General features: G+C 31.8%; 2 protein-coding genes across 4 annotated transcripts in view; one reads left to right on the forward strand and one right to left on the reverse strand.

Moving 5' to 3' along the window:
- The window catches only part of LOC140448094 (probable G-protein coupled receptor CG31760), a 412547-nt gene that overhangs the window by 219410 nt on the left and 172407 nt on the right, over nt 1–20730 (reverse strand). For 2 of the 3 annotated variants that reach the window (XM_072541150.1, XM_072541149.1), the window contains exon 4: nt 16525–16605. The exons of the other annotated variant lie outside the window; for it this stretch is intronic. In XM_072541150.1, the coding sequence (XP_072397251.1) occupies nt 16525–16605 (81 nt within the window). The remainder of the gene's footprint in view (nt 1–16524; nt 16606–20730) is intronic. 3 annotated transcript variants of the gene reach the window in all.
- The window catches only part of LOC140448096 (uncharacterized), a 61193-nt gene that overhangs the window by 11946 nt on the left and 28517 nt on the right, over nt 1–20730 (forward strand). The window lies entirely within an intron of this gene.

A 20730-nucleotide genomic window follows, 5' to 3' on the forward strand; every position in this document is an offset into this window, starting at 1 on the left:
CTATTTCCATATAAGTCCTGGTAAAACTCTTCGACGGCCTGTATTAACTCGTCTCTACGTGATGTTATTTCATCTTGCTTGTTTCTTAATTTATGAATTTCGCATTTCCCATTCATTAGCTTTCTAAGTAGAACTTTTAGGCTGTTATTTTCCTGTATAGTACGTGGTCATTAAACCTGGCAAATTAGAAAGATATACAAGGACTGCTTTACGTCAGTCTATTTGTATTACAATTTGTCTCTGTCCGTCACTTTAAAAAACATAACCGCTAAACAACTTTTTGGCTATATTAACACCTCTCTATTTTTTAAAACGACTTTCAAAAAGGAAATAGAAACGTCAAATAACAATTATACAATCTAATTTTCATTTCCAATTATATTTCGTGGTTAGTCCCAAATAACTATAATATAGAGTTATTGAAGATGTGTTTTATGTCGTCCTTTAATAAAAGTAACCTTTATTTTAACATATACGCATGAGCAGTCCTTTATTTTTGTCCTTTAATAAAATACAGGCCGCCTGTATTTAAGTTAAATACAGACCAGAGAACTTTTATTTAAAGATCCCTTATTTTGACGTAACCTGTCAAATTACTTATAGAAAGACGTATAGGTCTAACTCTAACACCACTTTTATTATAATTATATAGATATTTGATCAAATATAAGGTATGTTCTGTTTTACTTAATAAATAAAATTTTCTAGTATTATTATTATTCTCAATCTATATCGATAAAAAGTTGATATAGGATCAAAGAACATACAATATAAACAACTGTTTTCAACATAGAGACACGTTAATCTCGAAAAACGATTACACAAAATTAGGGATGAGATAATTATTAATTATAAATGACAAATAACAAAGATATATTTTTTAAAATATCAATTTATTAGAGAACAATTATTGTACGCAGATTATAAAACGCAAATGTTTATTATAATTAAATTTTCATTAATGACGTTAGATAAAACAAGATAACTACTTTTATCGTACATATTTCAATGTTTTTGCCATCTTTACTATAATAGGTATGACCTATAGTATATATTAGACCAGAGACATTATCGAAAACATTATTACTTTTTTATGACGCTCTTTGATACGGTATCTAACAATTGATTTTTATAAATTTGGTGACAACAATATTTAATAAACAATATATGCAATATATTAAACGTTTTTATACTAAAATATTAAAATTTTTATTCTGTTTATCTGAGACAAATTTACAAAACTCTATCCGTCTAAAGTTATCTTCCGAAAACAGTTCTTGTGTTGGTTGTATCTTAAAACAGTGATACCCATTTTGAGAACTCGCTGGACAGTTCGAGCATTCACGTTAACTTCCCTAGCAATTTGTACACTATTGCAGGGTTCACTAGCTTTCACAAAAGCACAAAAATATCAATATCACTGTGTTGACTCTCCTCATCGACAGGTCTAACACGTGGTTTATTTAACAACTGTTTACACATCCCGAAGTTTGAAAATGTTTAATGGTATTTTTAACTGTTGTAACACTTGGCGAGGGTCTATTTTGGAAGGCAACATCTATTTTGGAAGCCAACAGTAAATAAATCAATTACTTCGCGTATCGAATGACCCTGAAAGTACCATGTTACAAGTTGCACTTTTTCTTGGACGGTATACAACGTAATAGGCATTTTATTAATTATTTGTTTATTCTTTCAGAACTTCGTTTGAAATTTTTAATGTCAATGTGACAATTACAACAATTCGTACCTAGTGTGAAATGAATATAGAGGTGGAAACGTGTAACATGTCACAGCGATTGCCATTGTGTTGTATGGTCAATAAAACAATGTCGTCATCTGTATAGACAATGTAAGATCTCTATTTGATTTTAAATATTAAAAGTGAAGACAAGCATAGAAGAAGCAAGAAAAAGCATAGAAAATCCTTTGAGTTTGTGAAGTTATTTTTGTTAATTTGTTGCTTAATTATGGCAAAAATTGCTTCAAAAGTCGATTTTTTGAAAATTATTAATAATTTTTCTAAAAATGCACAAAAAACTATAATTCGCGTGGGAATGAGAACAATATACAGGATGTAACAAAAAGGAAGGTCATAAATTTAATCACGTATTCTGGGACCCAAAATAGTTCGAGTGAATCTAACTTACCTTAGTGCAAATGTGCACATAAAAAAAGTTACAGCCCTTTGAAGTTACAAATTGAAAATCGATTTTTTTCCAATATATCGAAAACTGTTAATTTTATATTGATAATGGACAATGGCTTTCTTATGGCAGGAAAAAAAATAACAGTGAAATTTGTACACCCCATAAAAATTTTATGTGGGTTTTGTTCCCTTAAACACACCCAAATGTTTGTATACGTTCCAGTTAAATTATAATTGTGGTACCATTAGTTAAACATAATGTTTTTAAAACTTTTTTGCCTCCTAGTACTTTTTCGCTAAGCCAGTTTTTATCTAGATGGGGCTACTTTTTTATTATGTTTTAAAAATTCTCTAATCGGCTGTATAACACTTATTGCTATGGTTACTATGTATTAAAGAGTAGCATCAACAATACATTGTCAGTACCCATCGAGTTAGAATCTATGGAGAAGCTATGAGCATATTAACGTGTGTATTAAAAACGGCGTAGGTAGGCGTGGCTAACCAATATGGCGGTGGGATCATAGCCGGACTCAATAATATTAAAACTACTATAAAAATTTGACTAGTTATTCAGAAGATTTAATCATAATCTAAAAAAGTGCAATACATTTTTAATAAACTATGATTTATTTATCCCGCGATAAACACTAAAAAACACGATATATTATACATATAGATAAATTAATACAGTCAAATACTATTAATTTATTCTCTGAAGTACGGGCCATTACTTTGTTTACATATTTGTATACTAACCTGTAGAACGTTATTCCTGAAGATTTTTTAATAACATTGCTTCTGCTACTGCAACTACGTTGAGAACAAGAAACCATTATTATGCACTATCACAATATATTATTACAGTTTCTATAAAAGTATTACAAAACTAAAAATATTCGAAAAACAACAAACGTAAACAAACATATATGATCTGTCAAAAGTGTCAAAACAATCTTAACAATATGGCCGAAGTGAGGTCGTTTTTAATCACGTGATGCCCTCTCCATATATTCTAACTCGATATCAGTACCTAATAAATATTCCAATTATTATGCAGTTAAGATTATTAAGAAAAACTAAATTTTCTATTACAATAGTGTACACGTTTTCAAAAATGGCATATATGAGAAGTATATCCGAAATAATGATAGAAATGCGCTGTAATAGCTACATCAGAGCCTAATATGATGACAATAATCAGTGGATATATTGGAGGTAACGCTTACAGTGACGCAGCAGTTTTGGAAATATTGCAAGAAACATTGAATACTGCTACTAATGTAATTTGCGAAAAAAGTGTGGGGAAATTAATAAATATATAAATATTAGATGCACAAAAATACTATCGAAGAAATTAATCCAGACGACATTTATAATCGAAATGAAGATCTCGACGACAGTGATTATGAGTATGGATTTAATTCTTGATTACACTGTAAGGTAATGTTTTAATTTCCTCATTAAGAAAAAGTTTAATAAATACTTCAAATTAGTGGCAAGTTCCTAATATACTAAAATTTCTACCTTCAACATTGGCGGTTGTTAACGTTGGATGTTACCCTCGCAACTCGCCTCCAAATTCTCACGCCACTTATTCAATTTAATAATTCTCATCTTTAATCTTTTTTGTGGCCTTGATTCAAGTCTTCTACCGCGCATTTTTTATTATGCCTCTTTATCAATCTTTTGTCATTTTCTGAATTGTCTGTCGTTTATTTTCTAAATCCTAATTCTTATGGTGTATTGTTTTGTAGGGGACATTTTAGTCTACGTTAAATAGGCAAACAGTCCATGATGATGCCAACCTGAGTTTTACTATCAACATTTTAATGGTTACTAATTAACTTTATTATTACCAACTACAAATCGTCATCATCTTGGTGCTACAGCCCTTAAAGGGCCTCGACCTTCTTAAGCTTTCTACGCCATTCTATTCTGTCCCTCGCTTGCATTTTCCAGTTGCCGACTCCGATCTTCTCGACATCTTGTGTTACCCCGTCCATCCACCTTAGCTTTGGTCTATCCCGTCTTCTCATTCCCACGGGTTGCGCTGTTAGAATCTTTTTTATCATGCAACTACAAATCGATTATACGGAAATATCGTATTACCGATGTTTAATTTACTGTCGATTTTATTAGTAAATTTGCAAACCTCTGCGGTTTTGCGTATTTACATAAATCCCAATAGATATATCAAATAGGTTTATTTGACGATTTGATGGACACAGTAAACTCTACTGGGAATATAAATGAAGCTTTTTAGAAAGAATTATTCATATATATGTGTGTAGGATAAACCTAATTATTTCTATAAAAATTTTATAACCATCTATTTGTGATCATATCTCCATCATATATACATCGTGTCCCATCTGTAGGGCGCAAACTGAATTAAAAAAAAATTAAATTTTTATTTAATTTTTAAATAAAAATAAAAAAAAGAATTGGATAAAATTTGCATTTCTGCATAATCCGAACTTATATAAACGTCCAAAATAGTCACATAAAAAATGTTTAACGAACACCATTATTATTCCACTTTTTTAAATAAAAACTTGTTTGTAATATATACCAGTTGATTCAAAAACTTGTTCCATACGAAAGAAGGTATGCCATGTAAATTAATCTATCAATTGCACTGTTTTATTAATTAAGGCAAAAGTGACAACGCCTCAAATTCGTACGATTAATTGCTTCAAATTTTAGAGATGCTCTTTGGATACTGGTGGCTGATCTTTCACAAGCTGATGTTACAAATTATTTTGACGTGCTTCGGAGCCTGATTTCACGATTGTGGCGTCGATATAAACAATTTGGTAACGTCGCTGAAAGACATGGGGGTCGTCAACGTGAAACTACTACTCAACATGATCGGCATGTCGGCATCGGATTAAATCGTCGAAATGTGCATATAACTGCACGTAGAACATATCCACAACATTACCGCGTGTTACCAAACTTTGAGAAATAGATTAAATGAAACTGGCCAACAGGCCAAACGTCGATTGAGGATTGAACATGTGCAATGCGGCTTACAAGAATATAGTTCTATTTTATTCATAGATGAAGCTAGGGTTTGTCTCTACCTTAATAAAAGAAGACTGAGAGTTTGGAGAGGACCTAATCGAGTATAGAGATTCAGGCAGGTAGAGAGTATTCGTCCATATAATGGTCCACAAGTTATGATATGAATTTAATGATCTTTTTAAATACTTACTTATTTAATATAATTATACTTTAAATAAATAAAAAAAAATAATAAAAAGATGACTTAGGTAAAGGTTTGTACATCACGTAGTCAGTAGCTGCTTTGTTTTGGACAATTTTGCAATAAAAATAAAGTTTCAAAAAAGAAAGATTGTGTTGTTCATGTTGCAATAATTTTTTTGTATATTAACCGATTTTAATTATGCATATCTCATTTTGTGTATCTTTTTTCTAAAAAAGTTGTCATATGAGCAAAATAATGAGTTTGACATATATACATATATATATATATATATATATATATATATATATATATATATATATATATACATATATATATATATATATATATATATATATATATATATATATTAAACAACGCAGTATACCATTTTTTAGTTAATGCAATAAACAAATACAATATATCCACGAACCAAAAATAAAGAACGAAACGCAAACAAGAGCTCTCTATGAATATCCAGAAAATCCTAAATACAATTAGTTTTCAGTAAACTGTTTTTAAAATAAATCTATAAGATTTTTATTTAAAATGAGAATAGGTAACAAACAAGTATTAACACAAGAAGGGACACTGGAGAAAACTGAGTACGCTGCTGCTATGGAAGCATTAGGGAAAGAGAAGAAAAGAAGTATGAGGAATCCAAAACCGTATCAGTGGACATGTGAGATAGAAAACATAATCAGAGAGAAAAGACAAAGTTATGAACGTAGCTTAACAAAGGAACACCAAAGAATAGAAAAATATATACTTACCAGATACAATTATAAAAAAAAAAACAACAGTAAAAAACGCTACAAACATATTCTGGGATAAAATGTGGTGAGATTGATAGATTCCTCGGAAACTAGAATGTTAAGAACTGCCCGGAAAACAATTATTACATCAAAATCAGACAAAAAAAGGTTTTGACAATAGATCAAATTGGACTGATGGAATGGAAGAAAGATTTAAAAGATCTTCTTCCTGAGCATAGAGCGAATTTTCACGATGTGATGTATAAAAGAGATATAAAGGATGCAGTAGTAAGGTATACAGCAATTTATGAAATAAAACAAGCACTAAAAAGTATGAAAAATAAGAAAGCACCTGGTCCTGCAAGTTTACCTAAAGAGTTACTAAAAATTTTATGACATGGTACCACTTAATATAAATTTTCATATTAGAGAAATATTAAAAAATTTGTTTTTTTTTGTAACTTAAACTTTTTCTGGATACACTCTGTTTTTAACCTTAAAATTTGTGACCAATATTTTTATGACAATCTGTATATATTAAACATCGAATTGTTTTTATTTTACTATCGATCAAGTAGCGGATAAATACCTTTTTTTACCTCATGTAATATCTCCGTTAATGATTTATTGTGTGATATTTATATTGTCATTAAAATGTGTTATAAATCACGTAATCCATAGTCCATTTGTTTTAAAACTCAGTAAATACGTATTAGTATATCGCACATGCGTATTGCTCAATACGCAATTTTTCAACCAAATACATCTAGTTATTTAGCTAAAATGGCAAATGAGTAAGGCAAAAAGTATGCAAATGAACCTTTGTGTTCGTAATTTACTCCAATTACGTCGAGTTGGGTCGTCAGTTTGGTCTCCCGTTGAAATAAACGAAAATATATTACGCTGCACATAATTAAATTGCCACTGCAAACATCCCATTAAGTACTTTATTTTAGAAATTACTGTCAGAAATTAGTAAAAAATATTAATTCTGAATGTAACCAATAAAATCAAAATCAATATCATGATTCTAAGAACTATTAGATAAAATCATGTCATTTCCGATTTTGATACTTACAACCCAATGTCCATTTTCCATATTCCAATAGCGATATGTTTTACGATTTACGATTTACATGAGCGTTTAGTATAACTGTGGCTTCATCCAAATGCAGAATTTGACAGGTGGATTGCTAAATGTGTAGCTAAATGATCCTCAGTTGGTAGAGTTATTATTCGATCAAGCATTAACAAAAGATTATTTATCATGATACTAGTTGAGTTTCCGCAATCATGATCTTATGAAAATCATAAAAAATGGCAAAAATTATTAATTTAACACCTTTATAAAAACTTTATCAAAATACAAAAATTGCATACAAAAGCTGCAATCTTCACATTTAAAATGCATTTTGATTTTTGTCGATAGGACACTCTGATTAAAAGATATTGAATTAGAATTTTTACCGTCTAGTTGTTACAAATTTTATTTAAAATTAATTTCGCGCCAGTTACTGACATTCAAAATAGTATAATATTATGTCGTATACGTTATTTGCTATGGGTAGTGCGTCTCTGTACGTTCAGTCGTTTAGACACTATATACCCAATGTTCCTTTGACAATGCTTCCATGTCTGAAGTGGCAGATAATATTTTGGCAGATAATAAAAAACTGTGAACACCCATTTGTGAACAAACAAATGGAAGAATCACTGTGACAGTCGAAAAAAAGAAGAATTGACGCAATCTTTACGTTTGAGGGATGACCGACGAAAAGAAGGAGAATTGACGCCATCTTCACGTTTGAGGGATGACAGACGAAAAGAAGAAGAATTGACGTCATCTTCACGTTTGATTGATGACAAACGAACAGAAGAATAATTGACTCCTGTTCGTCGCTTCAAGCGTTGTTTTTTAGACAACGGTTTATTTTACACAAAAAGTGCAATAAACATTTTGCTTTAAAATTTGCTCAGCTACATTTTTTAATCGAAACATTTTTTTCTACGGAGTACAGATTCTTGATAAATCGATTTTTTCCATCTTTGCTTCCCTACGAGAATGATTTTAGAGAAAAGCTGGGGGTTGAAGTGGTAAACTTTCTTGCATTTTTTTGGGGTCCCAAAATTAATATTCTCAGAAAAAATCAGCTTGTTCATACGATTTTTAGAGGTTCAGTGACAAATTCGTCTCTGACGACTGAAGTAGGGTAGTTGGGGGTAAAAACACGTACATGGCAAAAAAACGCACCTCATTTAAATTTCCCGCTAATGTCCAGTTTGAACCGATTTTAGTTACAAACGTTTGGCAACAGTGTGCCATATGTGTCGTTCCATCTGTTTCAAGGCGTTGTTTACAAACTATGAGGTAAATATTATTTTTTATTATTACACTGTAATATTGGTATAACAAAATTAATTTGTGATAAAATCAAATTGGCATTTTTCGTTGAAATAGTTTAATCGGGTGTTTTCTTGGCTTGTTTGTGGGTTATTATATTAAGAGTTTTCGATTGAGGTTAGGTCCTTAAAATCTCAACAGATGGTTTTGACAGTGTTGCCGAACGGGACAAAAATACGCGAGAAGTATGAGGCAAAACTATGAATGCGTATTTTTCCCCATTATCATGAATTAATTTTGTTTCTACTAATTTCGGAATTAAATATTTAATTCATCTAAATATTGGATTCTGTATACCAGAAACTATAAAAGGAAATCAGAGCACAAGCATTTGACAGAAGTCATTTTATGCGAGGCTCTTATACTTAATAATAATGGCGTTTCTATACATTTCATGAAGCCACACTACAGCAAAGATCGAAAAAAAGAAATGGTGTTCGGTCTTTAGGCAGATTTAAAGCAGTTCTAACCAAGATCCAAGAAAACGAAATAGTTCAGCATTACAAAGAATTTGACAAACGATTTTATGGAATGAAGCTGAAATCATTGCGCTTTTAGTTTACTTCTTATTGTGTAAAAAAGCGTATTAAGCATTCATTTTCACCGGTAAATCAGTTGGCTGGTCGGGACTTCACTAGATCTTTCATGAAAAGGAACCGACTATCTTTACGAGTTCCACGAAAAACAAGTATTGCTAGAACCATGAGATTCACTAGAGTGCAAATAGCTCAGTATTTTGACCATATGCACAAACATGTTGCTCCAGTTGGAAAGAGAGATGTAGCAAAAGGTATAGCTGCCGAACAAGGACAAACCATTACAGTTGTTTGCTGTATGAGTGCAACTGGTCACCATGTCTGTCCTTTTTTCTCATTTGCTCGAAAACGGATGAATCTTCTTCTAATCAAAGACGTGCCCACTGCCTGCGACATTGCTGTAACTAATAGTGGATAATTTCATCCATTTATTAAGTCTACCACCACATTGCACCCAGTCACTCGATCGGACATTTTTCAAACCATTAAAAGCTTATTATGAGAGCATCGCTGACAGCTGAAGCAGTTCCCATCCAGGACAGGTTCTCTCCATTTACCATGTGGCTGGTATCTTTTCCACAGCATTTGCAAAAATTGCTATTGTAGATATAGCAAGAGAGGCCTTTCGGTCTACAGGAATCTACAAACTAGATAAAAATATTTTTTAGGACGTATATTTTATGCCAGCGGAAGTAACAGAGCAAGATTTGGATGAAGAGTCGAGTCAGACGATGAAAGTCATATTTTTATCCATTTTTAGCAAGAATAAGAAGAACTTGTTCGGAAGTCAGAGTTTCTGTACCTGGTCCTTCAAATACTGAAAATGAAACTGTTACTGACATAAAAGAGCCCGAGCCGTCTTTAAAATCAGAACAGTCAGTAGTTTCACCTTCAAACATTCTTCCCTTTTCAAAAACTAAGATAAAAAGGAAGCGAACCACGAAAACTTTGAAGTAAACCCTACAAACATCGACACCTAATAAGGAGCAACTTTTATAAGAACAAGAAGAAAAGAAGGAAGCAGAAAAAAAGAAGGAGAGGAAAGCATTACTGAAGAACCAAAAGTTCAAATCTCGAAGTGCTAAAGTTCGTGCTGCCAAAAGGAAAGTTTTCGACTAAGCATTATCTGATGAATCAATTTTTCATCTCTTTTATTTGGGGTTTTATACATTTTAGTTTTGGGGCAAAAATACGCACTTGCGTACTACTGCTCCACTTGTAGGGGAAAGAGTACGCAAAGGAAACTTTTTTTTTCATTTATTAGTGAACTTATGGAACTACTGTCGATACTTAAGAGGTAAAAACATTATATAAGCTCTCCTGTAATAACATTGGAAAAGTTCTAAACTGTAATAATTTTTGAAGACGACAGGAAATAACAAAACGTTTTTGCCCCCAACTATTCTAACACTAAAAAATATAAATACAAAATTTTGAGAACAGTACGAAGAACAAGATGAAAAAGAACAAGCCGATTTTTCATGGCACAGACCACATACCAAGTGGGTTGTTAAAGCTAATCTATAATTTCCATCTCTCTGTGAGGTTATTTATTAAAATGTACAAAGAAGAAGAAATTGAAAATAATGCAACGACTACCGAACAGCTTGTAATCATATTACATACGCTAATCGTTACTGACGCTTTTAAGAAGAATATACACCATGATCTATTTCATGCTACACTTTAGGATTAGTGATAAGAAGGTGGGCTTCCATAACAGTGTGAACACTAGAGAAGTGCTATTTGATTCTAATTGCAGCAAGTTATAACACTCGTCTGCTATGACGTGTCCTAGATATTGTAATTTTCCAATTTAAGTAGTATTTAAAACCTTTTCTTCTATCACATTCTTCCCAACATCTCGACATTTCTGCATCCACCCAACTTATTCGTAATATTCTTCTGTAGGTCCCTAATTCGAATGCTTCCAATTATTCTGGATTTTATAGTCATTCATCATGAAATCTAAATTTAAATCTGAAAATTTTTAATAGTATTTATATGAATAATTAAAGAAATATAATTAGATATGACAAAGTTTTATTTTCATTTTCAGAATTAGAAAAACTCATTATACTATGTTATTAATAGAACTTTATCCGATATTCCAATCCTAAACTTTGAAATGACATCAATTCTCTTGAGTGTATTGTCATTGTGAACTTCACTTCAAGATTAGATTTCCCTATAATGCGTTATGACCGCATTTCAGCACAACGTAATTCCAATAGCATTGTATATCGTCGTATTATCTAAATATTCAATTTGATATGCAATCTTTTATGGATATTTTTAAGTATGAGAAAAAAAGTAAAAATATTTATAAAAAACATGTAGCTATATACATATGTAAAAGTAAACCTATGTTTATTTTAAGTGAAACAGCAGGGTTTAGTTATTTTTAGTTATTTAAAGTTTTAGGTTGTATGACTGTTTTATTGACATTGACATATTGTAAATTGTATGGTACAATTGTCAAATTACTTAATGGCGTAAGAAATAGCATTGTTCTTGATTCTCTTTTTATGTTTGTATATTTGTTAAGTTATGTTAGTTATGTTATTATTGTTAATAATTTATATTGTAGAATTTTAACGATAATAAACTCTTTTTAGACGAATCCAAACTGCTCTTCACATGAATAAGGGTATGATATTACACTTATACATATATATATATATATATATATATATATATATATATATATATATATATATATATATATATATATATATATATATATATATAACAAGAAAAAGGTTAATGCTAGTTAATAGTAAAATAAAGGTAAAAGATATCGGCATAGCTCGCAACAAAGAAAAAAAAATTATAATAAAATATGTATATAAGATGGAAGGCAACCGTATATACGTATTCCTGACTATTGGTCAGCCAAGTTAGAAAAGGAGCATATTAACTTGGGAAAGGATCACTATAGGAGCAATGCGACCAATTTGTGGCAATAAAATTAGAAGACTCTGAGGTTTCCAGAGCAACAACCAACACATCCACGGAGGAAGCTCAGCTACCTGAGGAAAAGAATGGAATTCCTTTCCTCAATAATACTATACAACAATAATAAATACTAATAATAATACTTATGGTGGCAATAATAAACTTTATTCGTTGGGTTTGAACAGAAAGTGGAGCACAGGTTACAGGTACCGTTCATTTTGGGAACTGTGCACTTTTCCGAGAAATCGGCACTCTGGCAAGTTACATGCCTCCAAATACGGACAGCAGATTCAAAATATTGAAAAGTACTATGACCAATTTTCTTAGAAAAATTAGAAGTACAAGTTCAGGTAAAAACAGCGGGAAAAATAGCAGAAAGAATATGTAATCTGGTGTTTGATAATGCTAAAGACAGAAAAAATCATGCAAAATAAACCCAAACTGCAAAACATTAGGAACCAACGCACACATCACGACCTAACTGCAACAGAAAGAGAAATGAAGAAAGAAATAACACAAAGAGCACAGGGAGAAAAAGTAAAAGGGAAATTAGTGAGAATTGGATTTAACAAACTAATTATAGGAAGGGAAGAATGGAATTAAAACAGAAACGAATGAAAACTAGAAAAACAAAAAAACTATGAGTAGATGGTAGATTGCAATGTAAGGTAACGAACATAGCAATGAATAAGGAAACAAGTACAATGAATAATAATGGACAGGAAAGGGAAGTGCAAAAAGAAAATAAGAAGAAAGAAACAAGGAGAATAGAAAAGAAATGTGGAAGTTGTGAACCTGAAATATTAGAAGTATACAAGAAAAAGAACTGGAGATGGAGTTTAAAGAAATAGGACTCTGTATATGTATATAAATTCTACTTACCAAATTATTTTAATCTCGTTGGTTATTTATTTTTGTTTTTTAGTGTAGGTATACAAATATGTAAAGATAGTTATGCCTGAGTGCTGCTATGTACATTAGGAAATTCCAAAAATAACAATAAATATTTGTTAAACCCAAAATAGATAGGAATTTAAATATACACAAAATCGTGGACGATACATTAGGTTTATTATTTTCGGTATGTATTATAAGCAATTTTGAAAATGTGTATGTATACAAAGCGTTTTTTCTACTCTCATATTTTAATTTGTCAATTATATATTTCGTAGTAATAATATGCCATTTAATATTATTCTAATAAATGATTCAAGGGAATACTTAAAAGCAGTTTTGGAAAATTTGTAAGCATCATCATCACCATTCTGGCTTTACAACTCTGCGTGGGTCGTAGCCTCCTCAAGAATTTCTCTCCAGTCGTCCTTACCGATCGCCTTTCTCCGCCAAGCAAGTATTCCCATATTTCTCATGTCTTCATCGATGTTACCAATGAACCTTGTTCTGGGTCTTCCTCTTCTTCTCTGACCAATGGATCTATCAAAGAGCGTTTTTCTAGATGGGTTATTTTGTTTCATCCGCATTACATGTTCTATCCACCTCATACGTCTCATCTTAATATGTTTTACGATATCTGGTTCCTGGTATATTCTATAAAGTTCGAAATTGTATTGTCTTCTCCACACTCCATCGTCATTCATTGCGTCATGGATTCCCTTATTACTTTTCTTTCGAAACATCCTAACATGTTTTCATTATTTTTTGTTACAGTCCAGGTCTCTGAACCATATGTTAGGACTGGGCGTATTATTTTGTAGTTTTGTTTTTGTATTTCTCGATATAATTGTGAATTTAAGGAGGAGATTGAGACAAAATAGCATCTGTGCAAATTCTGCGGTTTATCTCTGTGGTAGTATTATTTTTAGTGTTAAGGAGCGCTCCCAGGTATACAAATTCGTTCACTGCTTCGATGTCGTCGTTTTCTATAACAAGTGGTCGTAGGATTTATGGTTGCGTGCTTATTTTCATATACTTCGTTTTGTTTGTCTTTATTATTAAACCCATTTTGTAGCTGATTGTTTTAATGCGTCTCCTACAGCGATTTCCGTTCTTCCAACAATATTTATATCATCAATATCATCAATCATTTGCACTGATTTATTATATATTGAACCAGTGGTTGTGATTTGTAAGTATCTTTATAGCTTTTCTGACAAGCTTCTATGTGAATAAGGTAGCCGCAAAATTTAGTTTGCCAAAACTAATTCAAATTAATATGCTCGAAAATGTTGTGTACCATAAACTTAACTTAAAGACGGGAACGGTCTATGTAATGAGCACTTATCAATCACAACAGATAAAGTAGGAAAAGCAATATTACAACTCCTCACAAGATGGCAAAGCCCCTGGACCTGACAAAGCATATGCTGAACTCATAAAGCTATTTAACACCGATGGTACTCAACGACTAACAAAATATTCAATGACATATATTTAAACGGAATAATACCAATATTATGGCTGAAGTCAACGTTTATTGCCAAAATCGAATACCTCGGTCACATCATGAGGAACAGCGAAAGATATGGGTTGCTGCAATTAATTCTTCAAGGAAAAGTGAAAGGAAAACGAGGACCACGAAGGCGAAGGATTTCCTGGCTGAAAAATCTACGTACGTCGTTCAACCCAACAACCACAAATCCTTTCGAGCACCATTTTGCAAAATACAGATTATCATGATGGTCGCCAACATCCGAAACGGATAGGCACTACAAGAAGATGAAGAAAGACGGAAAAACGAAGAAACAGTATCTAGATATACTGGAAGAAAATTTAGAAGTGATAAAAGCAATTGAGTGTATTGAGTATATAAAATCACAAATATAATAAACAAAAAAATCAGCAACATATGTATTTACAAAAGAAGCAAGAGTATCATTGGTGTATTTTTATATCTATATAAAAATAAGACTATATTACGCCAGTATGATACAGCACATTTAACTGTAACAGACTGCAGACTTTAATGCTGGTTCCACACTAGCGTCTAATGCAGTTAATACCCGTATTATTTGACATTAAAGAGTGTAGCCACGACTTAGCATGCTAATTTATTATTGTCATTATTAGTCACGTTAAGGATTTAAGCGGACTCAAACGACTCGTGTAGGTACTTAACAAGTACACAATTATTTGCTTGCTTTGCAAGTGTACAAGCTTTGCGATCGGGATAGCAAGCAGGGCGTTCATACGGCGTGTACAAGTCACAAGTACACGAGCGTGAACAGACATGGCAAGTATAAGAAGTATTCTTAAAAACCTTGACAACTGAATCAGTGGTGTGACAGTGAATATGGATAGGGGTCGTCCGGTAAATCTCGTTGTTGCTTCCGCAGCTTTTGTTGTGATGAGGTCTGCTTATTTAATTAAATAAAAAAAAGAAGATGATGAATGATATCATTAAATAAAAGTCGGAACAGGTAAATACCTGTATTTAAAATTAACTAAAACAGCATTGTAGATACAGAAACTGAAAAAATATATTTAAATCTTATTTGTAGATACAGCTCCACCTATATGTTACAGGATCTCAAACGAGAACCTTTAGGCCATGTGAACATTAGCGAATCTTTTTTTCTTCAGTTTATTTATAGTGCCCTGGACAAATATGTTATTTTGTATTCTTTACCAGGCATCATTAACTGCATTTATGTTCTTTATGTTTGGTCATCCAAATGACCGGCTCATTTTTATAAAAATCAAGAAACTGCAATAGGTAATTTTTTCACTCTATTTCAATTAAAAAAAAAAAAACACACACACACACACACAAATAAAACTTCTGAACGTTCCTGAGGTCTTATAAAACTAAATAAATAGTCGCAGTAACTGCAAATTATTTATACATTTCATTTGAGCGCATCTGCAAGTATAGGCAAGTATGTACTTCGCAAGTGTACGAATAATCGTGATTCCTTTGACTCGGGTCATTTTTACCGCCACTCACACCACATGGCAAGTATACGCAAGTAACGATTATTCGCCAAGTACACGAGTCGTTTGAGTCCGGCTTTAGGCAAGAGCTCGAGTGGCGGTCGCTTTCGACACACCAAAGGACTTCAGTATCACTACGTATTACTGACTACGGGCTAAAATAAGTGAGGCCAGTCACTTTAAAATGTGCAGTTTATTTCATAATTTTTGGTGTCTAAATTAATACGTAAATGAACTTTAAAATCTGACACATTTATTACAATAAACTTAACAACAAAACGAAACTGATGCTAATTAGTTAATATTGACAGCTGTTTTATACAGATAACATATAGGTACGGTACCTAAAACCTTTGATCAAATAAAACTTGACTTGAGAAAAAAGACTGTGCTAGAGGTTCAGGAGGCAATTATGCTAAGAACACCAAAATCACTGTAATATTTCTAAAAGCATAAATTAACAAATTATTTTTCTTTGTTTTAAATGATCATAAAAAATAGTATAAATTATTCACAATTTAATGGTTATTTGGATCATCGTTTCTGATCATTGTCCAATGAGAGTATACAATATTAAAATATTATTGCGTATGATCTGATATAAAGCTATTGTAAGAAATTACCTTTATAAAAATCAAGTATATTGACATAATCGATTTGGTACTCGTCTAAAGGTTCAACATTAATATCTTCAACCGCGTCGTCTAAAATGAATAAAAATAATAAGTAATTAAAAATATAGATAACTAAATATAAACGATTCATCATCATCATTTTGGCTTTACAACCCTGTGTGGGTCCTAGCCTCCCCAAGAATTTTTCTCCAGTCGTCCCTATCCATCGCCTTCCTCCGCCAAGCACGTATTTCCATATTTCTCATGTCTTCATCGATGTTATCTAGGAATCTTGTTCTGGGTCTTCCTCTTCTTCTTTGACCAATAGGTCTATCAAGGAGCGTTTTTCTAGCTGGGTCGATTTGCTCCATCCGCATTACATGGCCTACCCACCTCAGACGTCCTATCTTTATGTGTTTTACGATATCTGGTTCCTGGTATATCCTATCGAGTTCGAAGTTGCATCGTCTTCTCCAGACACCATTTTCATTTACCGCTCCATAGATGCGCCTTAGTATTTTTTCGTTCGAAACATCCTAACATGTTCTCATTGCTTTTTGTTAAAGTCCAGGTTTCTGAACCATATGTTAGGACTGGGCGTATTATTGTTTTGTAGAGTTTTACTTTTGTATTTCTTGATATAACTGTAGATTTAAAAAGGAGATTAAGCCCAAAATAGCATCTATTAGCCGTGCAAATTCTGCGGTTTATCTCTGCGGTAGTGTCATTTTCAGTATTGACGAGCGTTCCCAGGTATACAAATTCGTTAACTGCTTCGATGACGTCATTTTCTATAACAAGTGGCCGTAGTGTTTGTGGTTGCGTACCTATTTTCATGTATTTTGTTTTATTGGTGTTTATTATTAAACCCATTTTTGTAGCCGCTTCCTTTAATGCTACGTACGCCTCTCGTGCTGCGTTTTCCGTTCTCCCAACAATATTGATATCATCAGCATATGCTAAGATTTGCACAGATTTGTTATATATTGAACCGGTAGTTGTGATTTGTGACGTACGTATTACTTTTTCCAGAGCTAGATTAAATAGTATACAGGAGAGTGGGTCTCCCTGACGTAGCCCGTTATTTGTTTTAAAAGGTTCAGAGAGTTCCCCCTGGATTCGTACTTTGCATTCAACTTTTTCAAGGGTTAGTTTGGTTAAACTTACCAACTGATTTGGTACTCCTAGGTCTATCATTGCTCTAAACAATTCTCTTCTATTTACAGAGTCGTAGGCTGCCTTGTAGTCTATAAATATGTGGTGCGTGTCTACACCGTATTCCAGTGTTTTCTCTAGAATTTGTCTTAGGGTTGAAATCTGATGAATTGTTGATTTACCACCTCTGAAACCAGCCTGGTATTGTCCTATTATTCGCTCTGCGTATGGTGTCATACGATGGCATAGTATATTGGAGAATATTTTATACGCTGCATTTAGGAGCGTAATTCCTCGATGGTTAGAGCATTCAAAGATATCTCCCTTTTTGTGTATGGTGCAAAGTATTCCAATATTCCAATCATTGGGAAGGGACTTCTGTATCCATATTTCTTTTATAAGCTGCTGTAGCGCTATTATGATATCGTGGCCACCTTCTTTATATAATTCCGCTGGGAGATTATCTATTCCGGGTGATTTGTTTCTGGCTAGTTTGTTTACAGCGTCTTTAACTTCCAGGATCGTTGGTGGATCCTCCTCCCTCTCGTCTGCTCCGCTTACCTCGCAGCTTTCGTCTTCCGGGTTTTCTTCTTCTTCCTCTATATTAAGTATCTGGTTAAAATATTCCGTCCATCGGTTTAGTACGTCTGTTCTTGTTGTTAAGAGATCGCCATTTAAACTTCTACATTGATTTGTGTTTGCCTTAAATTCTTTTCTGTTGATGTTAACTTTCTTATAGAATGTTCTGAATTCTTTCTCTCTGTTGAGGTTTTCTATATATTGAAGTTCCTTTTTTAAGTCGTTTCGTTTCTTCATTCTGTGTATTTTCTTTTGTTCTCTTCTCTTTGTCTGGTAATTCTCTATACTTGTTCTAGTATATATATATATATATATATATATATATATATATATATATATATATATATATATATATATATATATATATATAAACGATTAGTTCAGAAAAAACTCTATAAGCTCCCTATTAGACTATCTTTATTTATAATAATTTGGAAAGACCCTTTAACAAAATTTTATTAAACTATTAAAGGCTTAAATATATAATTTATGATCAACATGCAATTTCAATCTTGACGATGCGACTTGCAAAATTTTGGGCTTAAAATAGGTTTCAAATAGGGACCATTTAAAAATTGATCTACATCATGCTACTAAATTAGAAATTATTACAAAACGTCAAATCGTCAAATTCTTATACCTATAATAATCTTATACCTAAAACCTATAACTAATTTACAAATAATGGTTAAATGGTAAAAATTTAATGAAAATTTATCTCAACTAGCTCATATAAAAATTCCGCGTTTCGTCCTTTTTGACTTGATTATTCTTAGTATCGATTTACATGGTTTTAGCGATGCAAGTCAAGTTGCATACGGCGCTTGTATCTAAATAGCGACTCGATACGCAAAGAATTCCTTGTCATCAAATCTTATTGCCACGAAATTGCGTACCACTCCTAAACTAGAAAATTAATAGCCATGAAACTTTTGGTTTAAACTTTTTGGAAAATTTATAACGTCCTTTAAAAACAGTGTAAATATGAATTCTATAAACGATGGTCAGTTTCACAAATTGCTCTCACCTGGATTTAAAATTCCGCTAATATTATTATAATACGTTTGTCTCAAATCGAGTGGCAAATATTGAGAATCTTAGTCAAAATATAAATAACTTTAAAGTTAAGAATAAATATAAATAACTTTAAAGAACTTAATGGTATAGAACATTACTTTCATCAAACAAACAATTACATTTACCTATCTCTACTTCATTGGATAAAATCTGTCTCCTCAAGAACTTCCCCGTTTACTGTTAAACAATTACAATAGTTGACTTGAGTTCTCCAATCAACAATACAAGATAGTTTGAATCGTGTTCTTTCAACCATCAATTAATAGAGTACCGGCATGTAAGTAATGTTTTATTTATTTGTTTATTTATTAATTCATTACAGTTTAATAGACTATTTCACCAATTTGTGGGTCTTACCTTGTCTGCTTAAACATTTTATTAATTTTTAAAAACCATAGACATGTAATATTGGCATAATTACTGTAATTTATATAATTTATATCACCTATCTTTGTTTTACCTTTATTAGACAACACCCTAATATGGGTTTATTATTTTCAGCATTTAATTAACTTTGTATCGTGACCTGAAGATGCTTTGCATATTGTAGAAAGCGAAACCGGTCGTCTGATAGTTAAATTAAATTGATTGTGAGTAAGTCTAATTTATTATTTCTTTTACCATTTAAATATCATACAATTAGGTCTCGGTTCTTTATTACACATGTCAAAAAATGTAACCAAGCGATAGCAAGCAAATTATCTTATGTCATTAAAAACGGGTTTCTAAGCCCTAGTTAGTTGATCTGTTAATATAACATTAATATTATTCGGCAAAAGTATAGTTTGTCCCAAACAGGAGATCAAAAATACGAAAGTTCTACAATTCATATTATTTTTTTCATCTTCTGAAAAATCGTTTATTTTGACACACGACCTATTGGAGTAACGGCGACGATATGAAGAAGCATCACTTTTTTTTTATTTTTAGCAAATTTTATATATTATGTATATATATAATTAAAGAATGTAATTTGCTATTTGAGTAATAAAAATGTCAGTTTTTTAAACAAAAAAAAAAATAATTATTTTATCGACAGTTTCGGAACAATCAGTTTACGTTTTCAAGATTAAAAACTTTGTCGATGTGTAATAGTTTTATTTTGTACATAATTGTAATAATTTTAAAAAGTTTTATTAAAAGTAATGCTATAATAAAACTTTCAAATAATACTAAATAGCTAAAAGATTGATTAAATAAGAAGTATCACGTTATGCATAATCTGCGTTGACTTATTCTTCATCTGTAGAGGTATCTTCAGCAGTCACGTTAATAACTAATGGTTCCACCAAAATATGTAATGTGTTGTTCAAGTCCCACATTTTTTCTTTTTCTTTTATCACATGTTGAATGCATTTGTTCCAGAAGGCAGTGACATTGTGTAAAGCGTGTTTAAAAAGTTCT

Source organism: Diabrotica undecimpunctata, chromosome 8, assembly GCF_040954645.1.
Source record: "Diabrotica undecimpunctata isolate CICGRU chromosome 8, icDiaUnde3, whole genome shotgun sequence".
Taxonomy (NCBI): domain Eukaryota; kingdom Metazoa; phylum Arthropoda; class Insecta; order Coleoptera; family Chrysomelidae; genus Diabrotica; species Diabrotica undecimpunctata.